Source organism: Peromyscus eremicus, chromosome 3 (assembly GCF_949786415.1).
Source record: "Peromyscus eremicus chromosome 3, PerEre_H2_v1, whole genome shotgun sequence".
NCBI classification, from domain to species: domain Eukaryota; kingdom Metazoa; phylum Chordata; class Mammalia; order Rodentia; family Cricetidae; genus Peromyscus; species Peromyscus eremicus.
In genome coordinates, this window is record NC_081418.1 from 156,857,423 (window position 1) to 156,878,601 (window position 21,179).

The 21,179-nt window shown below is 42.4% G+C and overlaps 1 protein-coding gene across 1 annotated transcript; it reads left to right on the top strand.

Annotated features, from left to right (window-relative positions):
- The first annotated feature begins 14,324 nt into the window (after nt 1–14,324).
- Nucleotides 14,325–14,916, top strand: LOC131906226 (dynein light chain roadblock-type 1-like). Its single transcript, XM_059257009.1, has one exon. It carries the CDS (start codon nt 14,365–14,367, stop codon nt 14,653–14,655), a length of 291 nt encoding a protein of 96 aa, XP_059112992.1. The 5' UTR covers nt 14,325–14,364; the 3' UTR covers nt 14,656–14,916.
- The last annotated feature ends 6,263 nt before the right edge of the window (nt 14,917–21,179 follow it).

Sequence of the window (21,179 nt, forward strand, 5' to 3'; positions counted from 1 at the left end):
ATGCCACATGTAGTCAGTTATAGAACCCATCCTTATGGAAGATGTCACAGGTAGTCAGTCTATAGAACCCATCTTTATGGAAAGTGCCACATGTAGCCAGTCTATAGAACCCATCCTTACGGAAGGTGCCACATGTACTTTCAAAGACCCTCGATGTAGTCAAGTTCAATATTTTGTACTTTATTGTACACATGGGATTGAGTTAATTATCACCAGCAAAGTTTTTCCCAACTCGTGCTGTGCTTAAATGTGTCTAAAATAAACTACTCAGGATCAGACTCCTGAAGTTTAAACCAACACCAGCTACTTAGTCCTGTTGAACCGAACTACATTCTTGCATTCCTTGGATTGTTATTCTGCTGGCTATGATTGTAACAGAGACCCCGAAAACCAGAAGTCTGAGGCTACTCTTGTTTATGCAGTTATTACCAGATCATCAGGCTGTGCTGTATAGAGAGACACTGTCTCAAAAATAAAAAGAAGAGAAAGCACGAAAGCTACACCTTAAAGATCTACTTCTTCCAACTGGCCCTACCTCCTAATAGCCCATCCAACTGCAAAATCATCCTTTGATTAACCCATCAAGTTAGCATCCTAATAACTGAATTACTTCTCAATAGTCCCACCAGCTGAGGGCCAAACCTCCAACACATGAGCCTTTGGGGACATTGTATACTCAAACTATAATGGTTCTCAATTCCAAAGTATCTTTTCAAGTCATAGTACTACTGCTTCTTCACAGCAGCCTGTGTGGTGTTTGTTTGATGTTTAAACAACATTTAGAGGTGAGAGGGCCAGTGAGACAGCTCAATGGGTTAAAGAAAAGGCTGTGGAATATTCCTTTACATTGTGTGACTATATGTCGCTATGGTTGGGTTAATAAGGAAGCTGATTGGCCAATAGCTGGACAGGATAAGGTTAGGACGGAGAACCAGAATAAGGACAGTGGGAAGAAGAAGGGCAAAGTGAGAGGAGTCACCAGCAAGACAGGAAAAGGAAACAGGATGTGCAAGATTAAAAAGAGGTAATGCCACATGGCAGAATGTAGATTCATATAAATTGGTTAATTTAAGTGGTAAGAGTTAGCTAGTAACAAGCCTGAGCTATTGGCCAAGCATTTATAATTAATATTAAGTCTCTGTATTGGTTATTTGGGAACTGGCAGGTGGGAAAGAAAAGTCTGCCTACAAAAGGCACTTCCCACACAAGTCTAACAGCCCAAGCTCAGTCCCTGGGACCCACATAAAGATGGAGGAGAATTGTTCTCTGACCTCCTCATGCACACCATGGTATGCATATACTCACACATCATATGCACATACAATACTACTTTTAAAATTTTTTAACTAACATTTGGCACCGGGAAGAAGCACAGTGGCAGAGTGCTTGCCTCACATTCTTGAAGCCTGGGTCCACTCTCCAGCACCACCAAAAAAACAACAAAAAAGAAAATTTCTTTGAGCTGACCAGATGACTCAGTGGGCAGAGGCACTTGCTGCCAATCTGGATGATTTGAGTTCAATCTCTAAGACACACATGGTAGAAAGAGAAGACCAACTTGCACAAGTTGTCCTCTGACCTCCACACACTTTCTACAATGTGCATGCCCACACATGCACATAAAAATAAATAAATATGTAATAAACAAGCTAAATTTAGAGGTGACATAGAGCCTCATGCTATAGCCCAGGCTTGGCTGTCTCATTCTTGTAATAACAACACTTGAGAGCCTGAGGCAGGAGTATTACAACACGTTCAAGTCCAAGCTGGGCTTCCTAATGAGATTCTGTCTCAAATCTGTTCCCCAAACAATAATCATTTGCAGACGTTCTTCTTCAGACACGTTAAAAGTAAGAAGAGCCCAAGGGAGGAGAATCTGCCTAAGTACCCCAGTCTTGTTCCGTCACCAGTGCAGGAAGAGAGCAGAACACAGACACCCACAGCAAACACTGAAAAGGCCAAGCACCAGGATTACCAGGAGGATTTCACTGTTAGTCCCTGCCTCTGGACTCCACTGGACTGGGTGGAAACATGCATGTCTAACAAGTTCCCAGGTGCTGTTAATAGTATAGGTCCAGGGACCAAACTTTGACAGTTACCAGGCCTAATAATCAGAATCACATGTGAGGTTCAAAAAGCCCAAAAGTTGCTGGATATGGTGACCATGCCTTTAATCCCAGCACTGGGATGTTGCAGGATATTTGATCACACTGTGAACCCTGAGATTGCATTATTTACTGGAAAAACCTGTTTCTAGTTGGTGTGGCTCAGCCCTAGCACATGCCTTTAATCCAAGAGCTTTCTGCTTGAATATTGTAAACAGGATTAAATAAAGTCTACCATAGGTCAAGAGACAGAACAAGGGGGCTGGAAAGATGGCTCAGAGGTTAAGAACACTGGCTGTTCTTCCAGAGGTCCTGAGTTCAATTCCCAGCACCCACATGGTGGCTCACAACCATCCGTAATGAGATCTGGCTCCCTCTTCTGGCCTGCAAGGACACATGCAGGCAGAACACTGTATACATAATAAATAAATAAATCTTTAAAAAAAAAAAGAGAGAGAGACAGAACAAGCAACCAGTTGACAGTAAGTCAATATAGGATTATTAAGAAAAAAACATAGAAAGCAAGAGGCAGTCAGGAGGATGGATGGAGAGACACAGGAAGTAGAAAGGAGGAACATTCAGTGGGAGGAGTCTTATATGAGAGGGTAGGAGAGAGGAGCGGCTTCTGGGATGTTGTTGGAGGAGGAAGGTCAGCTGGGTGCTTTCTCTGCCTCTCTGAACTAGCAAGATTTCACCCCAGCATCTGGCTCTTAAGTCTTTATTGGTAAAATCAAATGATTGAAGTTTAGTCAAAAACAACCCTGGGAGGCAAAGGCAAGTGGATCTCTGTGAATTTGAGGCCAGTCTGGTCTACAAAGTGAGCTCTAAGGCAGCCAGGGCTACACAGAGAAACTCTGTCTCAAAAATCAACAAACAAACAAACAAAACCCACAAAGGTCTGTGCCAGAGCCCAGTTAGAATTTTCCAGAGTGTGGCCCAAGGGATCTGTTTACTGGCTTACTTGAAAAAACCTCCGAGTTGTATTTTGGTATTCAGCAGGTATGATGTTTCACAGGCTCAAGTACCCAGAACTACACTACGACCTAGTACATGCCTATAATCCTAGTGCTTGGAAGACTGAGGCAGGAGGACTGTCACAAGTTTGAGGCAAAACCAGCTAGAGCTATACAGAGAAACACTGTCTGGAAGGTGGGGTAGGGGGCATGCATGATCCACAAAGGAAGGGAGAGAAAAAAGCAGCCTTAACCTGTAATCCAGTCCTTAGGAAGTTGAGCCTGAGCCAACAGTAAGGGTTTCAAGGCTACTAAAGCTTGTCAGATGGACTCATTTAGACTCACAGAGCATTTGCAGGATTCAAACATGAACTCTCTTGTAGTATGTTTAATTCTTTAAATTTAATTCCTGATATTAATATTCTTTGGAGAATAACTGTTTTGGTATCTTAGATACCTAAAAATGAGCACTTTTGCAAAGGAAGTTCTTAACAATTCTAATAGACAAATAAGGAGGCTCTGGCACAGTCATGTAAGTCATCAGAGTGCTACCACAGCTACAACATGAAAACATAAAACTGGACTAATAAATGAAGTAATCATCAAAGTGTCAAGTTAGAAATTGATTGTCATTTATCTAAATCTAATGGTATAACCAGATTGGTAGTTAATATGTTTATCAAAACTAAATATTTAAGCAAGGCATAGTGGAACAAACCTGTCAGCCCACCCTTCAGGCAACCAAGGCAAAAATATTGCTATTAGTTCAAGGCCAGCATGTGCTACATGGTAAGTTCGAGGTAACCTGGGCTATGAAGCAATATGCTTTTTTAAACAAGAACAAAAATTAATAGCTTTCCCCAGGTGATATAACTTCTTCAACATTCTCCATATACTGTTGTTGCTTTGTTTATTTGTTTTTAAGATATTTTAATTGGAGGGCTGGATTTTTCGAGACAGGGTTTCTCTGGGTAGCCTTGACTGTGCTGGAACTCACTCTGTAGACCAGACTGGCCTCAAACTCACAGAGATCCGCCTGCCTCTACCTCCTGATTTTTGGGATCAAAAAATCACAACCTGGCTGATTTTTTTTAACTATTATTTTCTGTGTATGGATGTTTTGCCTGCATGTATGTCTGTGACCATGTGCATGCCTGGTGTCCTCAGCATTCAGAAAATGGTGTCTGATCCCCTGGAAGTGGAGTTACAGATAGTTGTGAGTTGCCATGTGTACACTTGGAATCAAATCTGGGTCCTCTAGAAAAGCATTGTGCTCTTAACCATTGAGTCATCTCCCCAGTCTTGTTTTGATTTTTTTGTTTGTTTTTTGGTTTTTGAGACAGGATTACTCTGTGTGGTCCCGGATGTCATGGAACTCACTTTATAAACCTGGCTGGCCTTGAACTTAGAGATCCTTCTGCCTCTGCCTCTGCCTCTGCCTCTGCCTCTGCCTCCTGAGTGCTGGGACTAAAGGCATGCACCACCATGCCTAGCTTGTTTTGATTTTTTTTTTAAGATTTACTTATTTATTTTATGTATATGAGTGCTCAGTCTGAATGTATGGCTTTTTGCCAGAAGAGGGCATCAGATCCCACTATAGATGACTATGAGCTACCATGTGGGTGCTGGGAATTGAACTCAGGACCTCTGGAAGGGCAGCCTGTGCTGATACATTGTTTGTAATCTAGGAAATAAAGCTTGCCTGAAGATCAGAGGACAGAGCTAGCCACAGAGCCATAGAGGTCAGGCAGTGGTGGCACACATCTTTAATCCTAGCACCCAGGAGGCAGAGCCAGAGATCCGTCTGGATTTCTGTGAGTTTAAGGCCATACTGGGCTACACGAGTTAATCCAGTCTAAAAGAGAAACAGAGCCAGGCAGTGGTGGCTCACACCATTAATTCCAGCACTAGGAAGGTTGAGACAGGAAATGATATGGCTGAACAGAGAAATGAATATAAGGTGGGAGGAGACAGGAACTTGCTCTCTTTCGGGCTGAGGAGTTGGTGAGGTAAGAGGTGGTGGCTGTGGCTTGCTCTGCTTCTCTGATCTTTCAGCTTTCACCCTGATATTTGGCTCTGGATTTTTATTGTAAGACCATTTAGGATTCATGCAACAGCAGCCAATGCCCTTAACCACTGAGCCATCTCTCCAGCCTCTTATTTTGATTTTTTAAGGCACTATGTACTCCTACTCAGCCTGGAAGTCAATATGTAGTCCATGCTAGCCTTGAACATGTGGAGATCCTCCTGCCTCTGCCTCCTGGGTGTTAGGATCACAGATGTTCAACACCATGCCCACTTTATATGTAGGTTTTTACAACCTACTTTTCTTCATAATTAGTTAATAAATACTGAATGCAGAACAACATTGTTCTTCTACTTTGGGTATTTTGTTAAAAAGAAAACCAGGTTGCCTTTCAATTATATTCTCCAACTTTAAATTATGAATTAGATAACATAGGTGATTTCATCTTTTCTTTTTTTCCTATAATGTCCTCTCTGTTTTAGGTCAGACTTCTTACCAATAAACTCCTGAATTCTGCCCACTCTGCTTACTAAAATGAACTATCAAGCTTTGGTTTGTTGTAGACAAATGAAGAAAAAGTAGTTTAACTTTGGTTTTACCTTATGGTTCATTTGGAGAAGTTGGTTATTGTAATTTGTAGAGTAGTATTTAATTTCATATCTCTGAAATTGAATCATAGTAAGTTGTTAATGAACCAAATGGAAGAACACAGCAGATTTATTGATAAAATAGGAAATAGAATTTTGTCATACTACGCTTGAGTAGAGAAAAAGCAGCAGTAATATGAAAAGAAGCTTAACTGGAAATATTGTGAAAGTATTTTCAACTTTATATGTTAAGTGGAGGAGACACTTTGATTGCTAAGTAGATAATAGAGAATGCCAAAGTAGTAAGCCTGGTTAAAATCTGTTCAAACAATTTACAAATTGCTTATGTCCTAATATTGTAGCACTCCTTATTGGTACATTTAGTAGTGAGAGAATTCAAGTTTTAATAAATGACAGTTAAGTGAATGATTTGAGTTAGTTATATTTCATCTTTGTAGCCACAGAGCTACAAATACAGTCCCCAGAATAGTATTCTTCCACTGCTTGACAGTAAATGAATGGCGCCCAACGGGTTGGCAAGAGTTTCCACCTAAAACCTAAGAAAAAAGATTCTAAAATAGAGCTAAAAACAGCTTCCTGGTTGTCTCTCTCAAGTTATTGGCAGCCTGTGGGTTTGGGCTACTATGGTGGGTTCCTGGCTTGGCCTGCAGTTTGGCGAGAATAAGGCATCTACATTATGCTGCGTGGTGGATTTAGCCTTTGCTAGTACAAAAAAGAGGTTTCTGGGTTACATGCTGCTTTGATAGAAGCATAGAACCACTGTTTCTAAGAGTTGATGGCTCCCAGAGCTGGCGGTAAACATACCACCGCCATGTTGGGAAACTGAGGTGGGCGGAGCCAGCAGCCAAAGCTGCTATTTTAGCCCTAGTAATGCTGCAGTTTAAAACAATAGATTTCCAGTAAGACAGATTCAGATGGAACAAGACTTTAAATGCTTTACAATGTGTGTAAAAATGTACGTAGGCTTGAAAGAGAGAGAAAAAGGAATATACACAGTTATATAAAGAAATAGATAGTTTTTACAAATAAAGTCTTTAAAGAGACAGTAAAGGTAGTATAAAAAATAAGCCAGCCGGGCGGCGGCGGCGGCGGCAGCGGCGGCAGCGGCGGCGGCGGCGCACGCCTTTAATCCCAGCACTCGGGAAGCAGAGGCAGGCGAATCTCTGTGAGTTCGAGGCCAGCCTGGTCTACAGAGTGAGTTCCAGGAAAGGCGCAAAGCTACACAGAGAAACCCTGTCTTGAAATACCAAAAAAAAAAAAAAAAAGCCAGAATTAGATAATAAGATAATAAATAAGAACTAGATAACAAGAAGCCTGCCATGGCCATACAGTTTATAAGTAATATAAGTCTCTGTGTGTTTACTTGGTTGGGTCTGAGTGGCTGTGGGACTGGCGGGTGAGAGAGATTTGTCCTGACCGTGGGCCAGGCAGGAAAACTCTAGCAACAGGAAAGGGTATTTTGAGACAGAGTATTACTACATAGCTCAGGCCAACCTCAGACCTGTGATCCTCCTGCCTCACTCTCTCAAGTTCTGGTGTGCACCACCATATCTGTCTTAATATTTACAGAAGGAACAAGTGACTGTCCTTGGCACCAGGAACTTGCAAGCTAGAGCAGAACTACCTAAGGGTTAACTTAGATTCTTCTCTTGATGCTAGGGAATTTCTTCTTTCAGTTCTCCTTGCCAACCCACTGCTTTCCCAAGCCATCCAGCTTCTACTTCACATTCCAGCCAACTCCCTGAGAATACAGATGCTGAGCCAGATACCACCCCAGCACTCAGGAGACTGAAACAGGAGGATGGCAAGTTCAAGGCTATCCTGGGCCCCAGAGCAAGAAAGACCCCATCTAAAAGAAATAACGAGCTGGGTGGTGGCACACGCCTTTAATCCCAGCACTCGGGAGGCAGAGGCAGGCGGATCTCTGTGAGTTCGAGGCCAGCTTGGTCTATAGAGCGAGATCCAGGAAAGGCGCAAAGCTACAGAGAAACCCTGTCTCGAAAAAAAAAAAAAAAAAAACAAAAAAAAAGAAGAAGAAGAAGAAATAACGTTATTGGGATGCAGCTCAGTATTTGCCTGGTGCATTCAAGGTTCTGCTTTCAACCTCTAGCACCGAAAAGGAGATAGAAATGCTGAAGTAGGGCAGTCTAGGCTGAAAGCTGCTGAACCTCAGACAAGTTACTTTAGCTATTGATATTATGATGGAAACAATATTAGTACAGTTTAAGATAAGATGGCCAAGCCATAGTCAAATTCCTGTGATTTGGGACTGGAGAGATGGTTTGGCAGTTAAGAGCACTTAACTGCTCTTCCAGAAGACCAGAGTTTGGCTCCCAGCACCCATAGTGGGTGGATCATGACCACCTGTAACTCTAGCTCCAGAGAATTCAATACGTTTGACCTCCACAGGCACTGAACTCATGTGCACATATACATAAATAGACACACACACATACACATAATTTTAAAATAGTAAAAATAAATCTTTACATCAAAAAGAAGGAAAAAGATGAAGTGAATTAAGACATGTGAAGTGTTTTGAATGGACCACCTTCCTGTGGTAGGCAGCTTCTGACATAGTTCCCCATGGTCTCTGATTCTTGATTCAGATCTGTGTAATACCTTCCCTGGAGTGTGAACTGGAACATAATAACTTCCTTTTGAAACATGGAATATAACAAAAGTGATGGTGGATGGTGAATTTTTTTATATCAATAAAAACTGGTAAAAATAGTACATCTGTCTATGTCTGTAAAGAGGTTTCCACAAAAGATGAACATTTGAATGTATGGACTGAGTGAAGGAACATTCACTCACCAGTGTAGTGGGCATCACCCAAGCCACTAAGAACACAGTCAGAACAAAGAATAACTTTAGTCTACTGCAGCTATGATAGTCACTTTCACCGATGTTGCCCACTGACCTGTGCTTCCTGGTCCTTGGGCCTTTCTTTAGCTGGAAGGAAACTCTACCAATGGTTTTTCTAGGTCATCAGTTTACAAACGGATACCACTTCCTAATTCTCTTATTCCCACCCATCCCCTTTTTCCATTTTCCTTTTCTCCCTCCTTCTATTGCTAATAATCTTATTGTCCTCCAGTGTTGTGAACTGCTCTTAGGAGAGTCTTGCGTGGTAAGAAACTGGGCCAAGACTTTAGCTACCAGGCTATGAGAAAATGAAACTTCAGTGTAGCTTAAGTTTTCCTGCCTGGCCCACAGTCAGGATATATCTCTTTCACCTGCCAGTCCCACAGCCTCTCAGACCCGACCAAGTAAACACAGAGACTTATGTTGCTTTCAAACTGTATGGCCGTGGCAGGCTTCTTGCTAACTGTTCTTATAGCTTAAATTAATCCATTTCCTTTAATCTATACCTTGCCACATGGCTCGTGGCTTACCGGCATCTTCACAAGCTGTTTCTCATCGTGGAGGCTGGCAGTGTCTCTCTGACTCAGCCTTCCACTTCCCAGCTTTACTCTCCTCTTTGCCCCGCCTATACTTCCTGCCTAGCCAACGGCCAATCAGTGTTTTATTGATTAATTAGCAACACATTTGCCATACATCCCACAGCACTTCCCCCTTTTTTTTTTTTTTCAAAAAGGAAGGTTTTAACCTTAACAAAGTAAAATTACATATAATTTGGGAATTTGGGCGTAGCTTCTCTTACTACTTCCTGCTGGAAGGGGGCGCTGTATCTTATGGGGAAACAAAGAAAATTTTAGAATTATGGAATAGTCCATGAGGCTGTATCATCTGAGCCAGATGCCTTCAAACCATTCTGGATGTTGGATCATCTGGGCCATGGTGTCATCGGAGACCTTTCAGGGGGTCTTGGCTGGTCAAACCTGATGTATCTTAATCTTGAACAAATCCATAGCCTTTGGCTTTCTGTGGGAACAAAAGCAGAGACTCCTTTCCAAAGTAACATATCCTTATATCCAAATTTTGAAGTCAAGATATCTTTAAAATATGCATATTGGTTTAACTCAGCTTCCTTTACAATCAAATATTTTTCTGCAGTTAAGAATCCCAAAGACAACACAATCCAGATTCCCTGTGTAATATTCATCTTTACGTGGCTTATTTTTATACTACCTTTACTGTCTCTTTAAAGACTTTATGTTTTAAAACTATTTATTTCTTTATATAACTGTATATATTCCTTTTTCTCTCTCTTTCAAGCCTACGTACATTTTACACACATTGTAAACTATTACATCTGAATCTGTCTTATTGTGAATCTCTTGCCTTAAACTGCAGCAGCTGTGGCTGCTGGCTCCGCCCACCTCAGCTTCCCAACATGGCTACGTTTACCGCCAGCTCTGGGAGCTATCGTGGGTCTATGCTTTTATCCAAGCAGCGTGTAACCCAAAAACCTCTTTTTTTGTTTTGTACTAGCAAAGTCTAAATCCACCATGCAGCTTAATGTGCCACTTGCAGAGGCCTGATTCCCACCATATTGCAGGTTGAGCGCACACGCTAGGAACCCACAGGTAGCTGAAACCAGCAGCTGCCGCTCATTTGAGAGAGACAATTAGGAAGCTGTTTTTAGTTCCGTTTTAGAATCTTTTTTCTCAGTTTTTAGGTGGAAACTCTTGCCACCACGTTGGGCGCCATTTGTAGCTTAAGTTTTCCTGCCTGGCCCACAGTCAGGATATATCTCTTTCACCTGCCAGTCCCACAGCCTCTCAGACCCGACCAAGTAAACACAGAGACTTATGTTGCTTTCAAACTGTATGGCCGTGGCAGGCTTCTTGCTAACTGTTCTTATAGCTTAAATTAATCCATTTCCTTTAATCTATACCTTGCCACATGGCTCGTGGCTTACCGGCATCTTCACAAGCTGTTTCTCATCGTGGCGGCTGGCAGTGTCTCTCTGAAGCAGCCTTCCACTTCCCAGCTTTATTCTCCTCTTTGCCCCGCCTATACTTCCTGCCTAGCCAACGGCCAATCAGTGTTTTATTGATTAATTAGCAACACATTTGCCATACATCCCACAGCACTTCAGTAGATCAATTTGCAAGGAACCTCCTCACTTAACAGTTGCAGTGAGTAGGCAGCTGAACCTTCCTGTTGGAGTTTTAACTGCCTCTAAAAGCCTAGCCAAGCTACAATAAGATCACTGATCCACAGAAACTGAACTAATAAAAGCTGTGTTAAGTCAGCCATGGTGATGTATGCTTTTGATCCCAGCATTAAGGAGGCAGAGGCAGGTGGATCTTTGTGACTTCCAGGCCAGACTGAGCTAAGGAGTGAAACCATGTCTTTAAAAAAAAGTTATATTAAGCCACTAAATACTAAATCTAGGGATAAGTTCTTATGCGGCAATAGGCTAACAGCACCAAGCACCCTACAAATGTCAGCTAGTGATAGAATTCTCAAGTTCCTCCTTCCTCTAATACCCACACCCCATAAACAGAACCACCATCCAAGTTGATCAAACCAAAAGGAAGAAAAATATTTAATTCTTTTTTTTCAATCCTTCTTCTAAATAGAACAAGCTTCATGAGTATCTCAGTAAGAACACTTAGAGGAGGAGATTGAGTCAAGCTTGAGTGTGAGTGTGTGTGTGTGTGTGTGTGTGTGTGTGTGTGTGTGTGTGTGTGTGTGTTTGACAGACAGAGAGAGAGAGAGAGAGAGAGAACCTGTGTGTCAAGCTTTAATAAATAATAATAAAGAAATAGAACAGAGAGGGAAGCCAAGGTCATTCAGGGTCTTGAGGGTGATGGAAGAGGCTTAAGTTTTTATTCAAAATGTGATGGGAAATGAAGAGAGGACATTAAACTGTGTTATTAGATGATCTCATGTTTTAATATGAGTCTTAGTTCTTGTATAAGACCCTTTGGCTGCAGTGTGGAATAAAAATTATAAGTCAAGGGTGAAGCAGAGAGACAGGCAACGGAAATGCTTAGCATTCTACATAAGCGATGATCATACTTCAGGTTAATTACACTGGCAATAAAGAAATGTCTGCATATAGGGAGGGATTAAACAACAGCAGCACAGTTTTTGAAATATGGTTAATAACATTGGCTGAATAACGGCATGAGAAAAGAGGCCCGGAGTTTGGCTGGCATGGATTTAGTTTGACCTATAGGAAAAGATGGGGAGTATATCTAAGAGTAGAAATCAATGGTGTGGTGGCATATACCTATAATCCCAGCACTAAAGAAGATGAGACAAGAGGAACTCTATAACTTAAGGCCAATTTGGCCTAAAGGATGAATTCTAGGGCAGCCTAGGCTACAGAATGAGACCCTGTCAAGAAACCTCAGGTGGGAAGACTTGGCCTCACTGAGCTGCTGTGGACTGATGCTGGATCTATACCTCCTGCCCAATCCCATCCTGACTTCTATGTCCATGGTCAACTGTTTCTGGCTATTCATCTAATGCTGCCCCCATCATGCTCAATGGTGCTCTTGACAGGCCTCTGGTATTCCAGGAGCCACATATCCAGCACGTGATACTATATCCCACCACTCACTACACTCACCCAACTCTTGCCCCTTTTCACCAGGCTATACATGTGTGTGTGTGTGTGTGTGTGTGTGTGTGTGTGTGTGTGTGTGTGTGTGTCTGAGAGAGAGATGGAGAGAGAGAGAGAGAGAGAGAGAGAGAGAGAGAGAGAGAGAGAGAGAGAAACATCCTCTGAGTCTCCCATTCAACATGATGGTGGGTTTTATAGCCTATATAATGTAAGGCACTTGAGATCAAACCCAGGGGCCTCTCACATGCTAACCAAGCACTCTACCATTCTACCTTCCTATCTCCCTTTCCTTTCTTTTCTTCTTTAAATGCTTTTATTTTGAAGCAAGGTCTTACTAAATTACCTAGGCTGGTCTCAACTCATGGTCCTCCTGCTTCAATCTGCCCAGTAACTGTGTACCAAGCAAAGCCCTCATATATATGCATTTTGGCATAGATATTCTCTGGGCATTCCACTTCTTTCACTATTTGCTACTGCAGGGCTTTCATGGTTTCCTCAGTCATATGATCAATACTTGTAAGACACAACCTTACAGTGTATTAGCGCCATCTCCTGGACACCTAGCCAGGGCATGACACTGTATCATGACTGTTCTAAGTAAACTCCTTTTTCCATCTTAAATTCAATTCCCTTTCCCCAGGATCCAGTCCTACACATATACCCCAGTTCCAGAGAATTCAAATTAGCCAAGCCCTACAACTTCAGGGTACAGTCTTTTCTCTCCCTCCAGAGCAGGCCCCACGCCTCTGGATTTGATGACCAAGACAGGAGCAACATGGAGAAACCCTGTCTCAAAAAACAAAACAAAACAAAAAAACTGACTTCCGGGAAGTTTTTTTGACTTCCACATGTGTATAAACACACACAAACACATAAAATAAATGTTTAAAAATAATCGTTTTTTAAAAGGTGACAAGGTATTCGCCAGCTTCGACAGTGCATGCCTGTAATCCCAACATTTGAGAGGCAGAAACAAGAGAATCGTAAGTTCAAGATTATTTCTAACTACATATAGTAAATTTAAGTCCTGGGCTACATGAGACCCTGTCTTTTTTTTTTTTTTTAAAGATTTATTTATTTATTATGTACACAGAAGAGGGCACCAGATCTCATTACAGATGGTTGTGAGCCACCATGTGGGTGCTGGGAATTGAACTCAGGACCTCTGGAAGAGCAGTCAGTGCTCTTAACGTCTGAGCCATCTCTCCAGCCCCGAGACCCTGTCTTAAAAAATAATAATGAGAAAGGAATCACAGTGGCCTGGAAAGCCTAATATAGACGAGACTACATCCAGTTCAGCCTTCCTGGTGCAATCTGCAATCACAGTGGGGTACTTCAAATTATTTTTTTTAAGATTTTTATTTTTGTGTCTAATTATGTGTACATGTATCTGTCTGAAGATGTACACATTGAATGAGGGTGCCCACAGAGAACAGAAGAGGATGTCAGATCCCAGGGAGTTACAGGCTTGGTTGACAAATTGAGTTCGATCCCTAGGATCCACATGGAGGAAGGAGGAACTGACAAGTACACACACACACACACACACACACACACACACACACACACACACACCAATTAATAAATAAAATTAATTTTTAAGAAAGAGACTGACAGGTATGAAGTTGTCCTTCACGTTTAGAACTGTGGTCGTAGTTTCCGGCATACCCGCAATTGCATGTCTCTGGTCACGTCTCAGTGGCAATCTTCTGGGGTAGCAGCATGCAGAGGACATCAATGTGCTTTCTTTCTATTCTTGACAATTTAACTGCAGAAAAAGGTAAAAGAGCTAGACATGTTGGCACACATCTGTAAGCACAAAACTCTGGAGGCTGACGGCCATCACTGTGACACTGTGAAGCACCAAGGCAGTGGGCGCTACAGTGAGACTCTATCTCAAGAAAAAAAGAGGGGCTGGAGAGATGGCTCCGTGGTTAAAAGCACCTACTGCTCTTACAGAAGATACAAGTTCAGTCCCCAGTATCCATGTCTACCAGCTCACCACTGTTTATAACTCCAGCTCCAGGGGATCTAGTTCTCAACAAGTACCTGTACTCAGTTTCACAGACATATACATACTCAAAATTCAAAATAATAAAATAATGTATCTTTAAAAAATAAAGGAAAGGAGAAAGGCGGGGAGCTGGCTGGGCATCGCGGACTCGAGCTGCTGGATCGGTCGGAAATGGCAGAGGTGGAGGAAACACTCAAGAGACTTCAGAGCCAGAAAGGAGTTCAGGGAATCATCGTGGTGAACACGGAAGGCATTCCCATCAAGAGCACCATGGACAATCCCACTATTACACAATATGCCAACCTCATGCACAACTTCATCTTGAAGGCATGGAGCACTGTGCATGAAATTGACCCCCAGAATGATCTAACCTTCCTTCAAATTCGATCCAAGAAAAATGAAATTATGGTTGCACCAGATAAAGACTATTTCCTGATTGTGATTCAGAATCCAACTGAATAACCGAATAAGCCACTGTCTCGGCTTCCTGTGTCATTCCTTAGTTTAACGTCCCCCAGAATAATAGTGTTAATCATGTCAGTGGGCACAGGGTGATTGCCCACGAGCCCATATAGACCATGCCAATGGTAGCTCTGCCCACCCCAACAAGGAGTGTCTCTGGTGATCCAGTCAGTTCTCATTTCCAGGCTTTGGAGGGAGAGCTTATGATAAGCCCACACACAGCTTCCTTCTGACCTTCAGTTCACTTTGTCACCCTTGGAAAGCCTGTTTTTTTTTTTTTTCTTTAACTAAAATTAACGTCGAAAAAAAAAATAAAGGAAAGGAAGGAGCCAGAAAAATGACTCAGAAGGTAAAGGTGCTTGCTGTAAGCCACGTGACCTGAGTTCAATCCCTGGGACATGCTTATTAGAAAGAGAGAACCAGCTCTAGCAAGTTGTCCTCTGGCCTCCACAGATGTCACATAACAACCAAGCCTGTAACTCCCATGGGATCTGACATCCTCTTCTGGTCTCTGTGGGTACCCTCACTCAATATGTACACCCCTAGACAGACACATATACACATAATTAAACATAAAAATAAAAATCTTTTAAAAAATAATTTGAAATACACCACTGTGGTTGCAGACTGAACGAGGCATACATGCCTCCCTTATAAAGAAATAAGTGTAACTTTTCTTTTATTTTTTAAAGAGAGGCTGGAGAGCCGGGCAGTGGTGGCGCACGCCTTTAATCCCAGCACTCGGGAGGCAGAGCCAGGCGGATCTCTGTGAGTTCGAGGCCAGTCTGGGCTACCAAGTGAGTTCCAGGAGAAGGCGCAAAGCTACACAAGAGTCTCGAAAAACCAAAAAAAAAAAAAAAAAAAAAAAAAAAGAGAGAGAGGCTGGAGAGATAGCTCAGCAGTTAAGAGCACTGGCTATTCTTGCAGAGGACTTGAGTTCAGTTCTCAGTACCCATATGGCAGCAGACAATCCTCTGTAACTCCAGTTCCAGGGGGTCCAACACCCTCTTCCAGCTTCTGAGGGCACCAGGAATGCACACAGTACACATACAAATATGCAGGCAAAAACATTCACACACGTAACATTCAAATAAATAAATAAATAAATAAATAAATAAAAATAAATAAATAGATCAGGTCATGGTTAAGGCCTGAGTTTACTATGATCAACCATTCACACACGTAACATTTAAATAAATAAATAAATAAATAAATAAATAAATAAATAAATAAATAAAAATAAATAAATAAATAAATAGATCAGGTCATGGTTAAGGCCTGAGTTTACTATGATCAACCATTCACACACGTAACATTTAAATAAATAAATAAATAAATAAATAAATAAATAAATAAACAAACAAACAAATAAATAAATAAAAATAGATCAGGTCATGGTTAAGGCCTGAGTTTACTATGATCAACCTGGCTCTGCTTCTCTAATTCAGGGGTTATAGGCATCAGCCATAACTGTTTCTGTCTTAGTTCTTTCCTAAATTATCCTGGCCAAACAAATGGAAACAGATTGTAAACTGAGTGCGGTAGTTTATGTTGGGCAGGCAGAATTCCCTGAGTTTGCCTCAAGTTTGAGGCCAGCCTGGCTACAGAGTGAGATTCTGTTGGGGCCAGACTAGGAGGAGGAGGGTGCTGGAGAGTTCTTTCAGCAGTTTAAGAGCATGGCCTATTCTTCTAAGGGACCCAGATTCTATTCCAAATACCCACATGGCCGCTGACAACTTTAATTCCAGCTCCAGGAAATTCAAGACATATGCATGTAGGCAAAACACTCATATATAAACAAAATAAAAATAAAAAGGAGCCGGGCGGTGGCGGCCCAGCCTTTAATCCCAGCACTCGGGAGGCAGAGGCAGGTGGATCTCTGTGAGTTCGAGGCCAGCCTGGGCTACAAAGCGAGTTCCAGGACAGGCTCCAAAGCTACATAGAGAAACCCTGTCCCGAAAAACCTAAATGAATAAATAGGAAACAAAATCATTTTTAAAGTTTACATTCGGGCCAGGCTCCAAAGCTACACTGAGAAATCTTGTCTCAAAAGAAAAAAGAAAAAAAAAGTTTACATTTGGGCTGAAATAACTATTTACTAAACTATGGGTGAAGCAACACATTAGCTCATTTTTGTACTAAAATATTAGGGTGACCATTCAGTGAGTTTATCTGACATGTGGGTGTTAAGTGTTTTCTTAATTTCTCTCTCCCTCTCTCTCTCTTTTGTGGGACAATTTTCAAGATAGGGTTTTTTTTGTGTGTAACAGCCCTGGCTGTCCTGGAAATTATTCTGTAGACCAGACTGGTCTCGAACTCACAGAGATCCGCCTGCCTCTGCCTCCTGAGTGCTGGGAACAAAGGCATGCACCACCACCAACCTGGTTGAGACCCTGGTGTGTGTGTGTGTGTGTGTGTGTGTGTGTGTGTGTGTGTGTGTGTGTGTGTGTGTATTTGTGTTTGGAGGGAGGAAAGGAAGGTGGGAAATGGTGCAATTATATGCTGATTAAAATAAAAATTATTTATTATCAAAATGTTATATTGGCCTGAAATGTCATGTCCTTATCAAAAAGGAGTCTTGAAGGTAGGTATTATTTATTTCTTAAAGATGTGTAAGCATTCTATGACAAAATACCTTCAAAAGTCAGTTTATAAAAAGGAAAAGTTTATTTTGGCTAATGACTCTAAAGGTTTCAATCCATATACTGCTTTTGGGGGGCCTGTGAAGAGGCAGAGGATTGTTACAGAACTGCAGGGCATGAGGTTGTTCAACACAGAAACTGGGGAAAAGGAGAAAGGGGAAAAAGATGAAGAGCAGAAGGAGGGAGGGAGGGAGAGACAGAGTTGATAGATTTGAGATTTTCAGAATCCCGGTATCTCCTTCTAGGAAGCTCCTCCAATGACCTACCTTCCTCCCGCTTGGTTCTGCCTCCTAAAAAGGTTCCCTCACCTTCCAATAGTTCCGCAATCTGGGGATCCTGTCTTTAAAAAAGGATGTCCACAATGTTCTCAGTTTTTTCAACTGGCGCCACCTGGTGTGCATTCATTTCAGCGCATGAGAAGGAACTCTGCTGAGCTTATGTACAGCCACAGCAGCAGGCTCTTCCTGCAGGCCGTTCCCCAACAGCCTTCTCAGTAATTCAGCCCACTTGCAATCTGAGATGGTTTCGTTATTGAACTTGGGGAATACACCCTGTGCTCCTAGCCAGGTTTGTGAGTCTGAGGTCAGGTGAGCTCTGCTATAATTAAAGCTGAGTTTGTAATTTGGTATTAAAGCTCACAGGCCCTAGGAGGTCACCTGCAGAGAGGCTGTATGGTTATAAAGGATTTGCCATCTCCCATAGGAAAGTCAGCAGGGACCTTGAGTGGTGGGAAGTCAACAGGGAGTTTGTGAAAGTAGCTCAGGACCAAGAATGAATGTACTTGTTACTTAAACAACAACAGTACAATTGTTCAGTTCCTTTTCTAACACTACCAGGGACCTGCTCAACAACTTGAGACTGCTGAGCCATTGTTTGAGACTGAAACATAAACACAAGCATAAACCCCCTATTTCCTTGTAGCTGCAAAATCCCACACCTGAAGTTAAGTGCAGGTAAGCTATGTAAGTATAGACATTCTAAAACAGAGTAATTTCCCCCTTCCAGACACGGAGACAAAGGACAGCTCTCATTTTAGTCACTCTCTACACCGGATGAATAGGCTTGTCTAAGACCACCACCCCCAACATACTACAATAGTAAGTAGCCTTTACTCAGGGTGTAGGGAACATGATACTGACAATGAGTAACCAAACTCCACAGCTAGATAGAGAAATCCTCCAACAGGATCCTCTGGTCCCTTTTTCATAAATGAGTCTGTGAAATTACCTACCTTTGATCCAACTTAGCTGTCTCCTTCCTTTTCAGGTCCAGTTCATTGAACACCATTCAAAAAACTACTGGCAGAACACCGATCTGCAACATTAAGCACTCTCTCCCAGGGTGTCCCTGGAGAGCTTTGGCTCTGCACTGCAGGGCAGGCATTAAGATCTGGCTACACTTGAGGCTGTCCAACTGTGGACCTCACGTACCTCAGGTGGTCTTGAATTAATTGTGATCCGCCTACCTCCACCTCCAAAGTGCTGGGGTTACAGGTGTGTACCACCATGGAAGCTGTACAATACATTTTCAAGATCAGCATTAAAAAACAAAACTGGGGTTTTGCTCAGCTGGTCGAGTGCTTGTCACACAAGATGAGGACCAGAGTTTAGACCCCTAGTATCCACAAAGTAAGTATTGGTGGGGCACAGCTGTGTTCCCAGTGCTGGGAGGTAGAGGCAGGAGGGACCCTGGGGTTCCTAGTTATACATAAATCATTCCAAAAGAGAATGAACACTGCTGGGCAGGGTTTAATCCTAGCACCAGGGAGGCAGAGCCAGGTAGGTCTCTGAATTTGAGGCCAGCCTGCCTGGTCTACCGAGAGTTCTAAGACTACCAGGGCTACAGAGAAACCCTGTTTCAAAGAAAAAAGAAAACAAACACAAATCAGAAAAGCAGGTTTTATCCAAGTTACACTGTTCTTTACACTTCTACTCAGCTGCAAACGAGGTTTTGGGTTTTAAGTATTTAATTTTGTGTGCATTGGTATTTTTGCCAATAGTTTTGTGTGCACTGGTATGTCTGTCTGTGTGAGGGTGCCAGATCCCTTGGAACTCTGGAAAGAGTAGCCAGTGCTCTTAACCACTGAGTCATCTCTCCAACCCCTTGTTTGTTTTAAATTAACTTTTGTGGTGATTTGAGTGAGAATGGTGCTCACAGGCTTACATTTGAATGTTTGGGCGGCAGCTGGAAGTGTGGGAAGGATTAGGTGTGGTCTTGTTGGAGGTGTGTCACTAGGGCTGGGCTTTCCTTTCTTCTCTTGGTTAAGTCTCTCCACTCTACCTCATGGCCGTTGTCTCAACATGTAAACTCTCAACAACTGGCCCAGCATCAGGCCTGCCTCTGCAATGCCACAATGGTCGCAGACTCCCCTTCTGAAACCTTAAGCAAGTCCCCAGTTAAATGTGCTCTTTAAGTTGCCCTGGTCATGCATCTCTTCACAACATTTAAGCAACTAAGACAACTTTTGCAGGATGTTTTTAATGTTTAAAAACACTTGGCTCATAGTAATGTTTCATAACAGATCTGTTTTCTGATTTGCCATACAAAGTAGTAGCATTATAGATCAAGAGGCCCGGGTTTGGGGATTTAGTTCAGTGGTAGAGCCCTGGATTTGGTCCTCAGCTGGGGGGGGGGGGAGGGAGGCGGCAAAAAAAAAAAAAAAAAAAAAAAGATCAAGAGGCCCAATGTAAATTTAGAGCTTCATCTTTTTTTTTTTTTTTTTTTTTTTTTTTTTTTTGGTTTTTTTTGGTTTTTTGAGACAGGGTTTCTCTGTGTAGCTTTGCGCCTTTCCTGGAACTCACTTGGTAGCCCAGGCTGGCCTCGAACTCACAGAGATCCGCCTGGCTCTGCCTCCCGAGTGCTGGGATTAAAGGCGTGCGCCACCACCGCCCGGCTAGAGCTTCATCTTAAAAGATGATTCAGGTATGGTAGACCACAATTTGTTGTAGTTGCTTTGTCAATTTCACAGACCTAGACCTATCTGAGAAGAGAATCTTAATGTCTCTGTGGTGGTTTGAATAAAATTGGCCCCATAGGTTCATATATTTGAATGCTTAGTTCCCAGTTGGTCAACTGTTGGGAAGGGTCAGGAGATGTGGCTTTGTTGGAGATGGTGGGCCTTGAGGTTTCAAGAGCCCAGGCCAGGCTGTATCTCTACCCAATGTCTGCATACCTGCCTGTGCGCCACCGTAATGGACTAACCCTCTGAAACTGTAAGCGAGCTCACAATTAGATGCTTTATCACAGTTCCCTTGCTCATGGTGTCTCTTCACTGCACTAGAATAATAACTAAGGCAGCCTTAATAAGAGTGCCCAGTAGACAAATCTGTGGGACATTTTCCTGATTAATGATAGATGTTGGAAGGCCCAGCCTACTGGGGACAGGGCCACTCCCGAGCAGGTGGTCCTGGGTTGTAGAGCAAGCCACGAAAAACAAACAGTAAGCAGTTTTCCTCCATGGTCCCTGCTCAGTTCTTGCCTTCAGGTTTCTACGCTGACATTCTGACCCTTGACACCTAGGGACCTAAATTCCAGCTCAAGGAAACAGGAACGTGCTATTTAAGATGTAGTCTGAGAAGTACATTCTGTATATGAAAGCACTCTGACCTGTGCATGGTACACTAACAACAGACAGAGAGAAATGGTCTAGGGTGTGATAAGTACATGTGTGGAAGTCAGAGGAAAATTGTGGGATTTAGTTTTCTCCTACCTCGTGGGTTCTAGAGACCCAACTCCAGAAACTGTCAGGCTTGGCTCACATACTCACACTACTCAGCTATCTCACCCACCAGCTTGGATATACAACTCTCAAAAATCTTGTTTAAAGCTTCTATCTTATTTTTGAGTTCCTCATAATTCTGCAGTTTTACACAATGTCCAGGT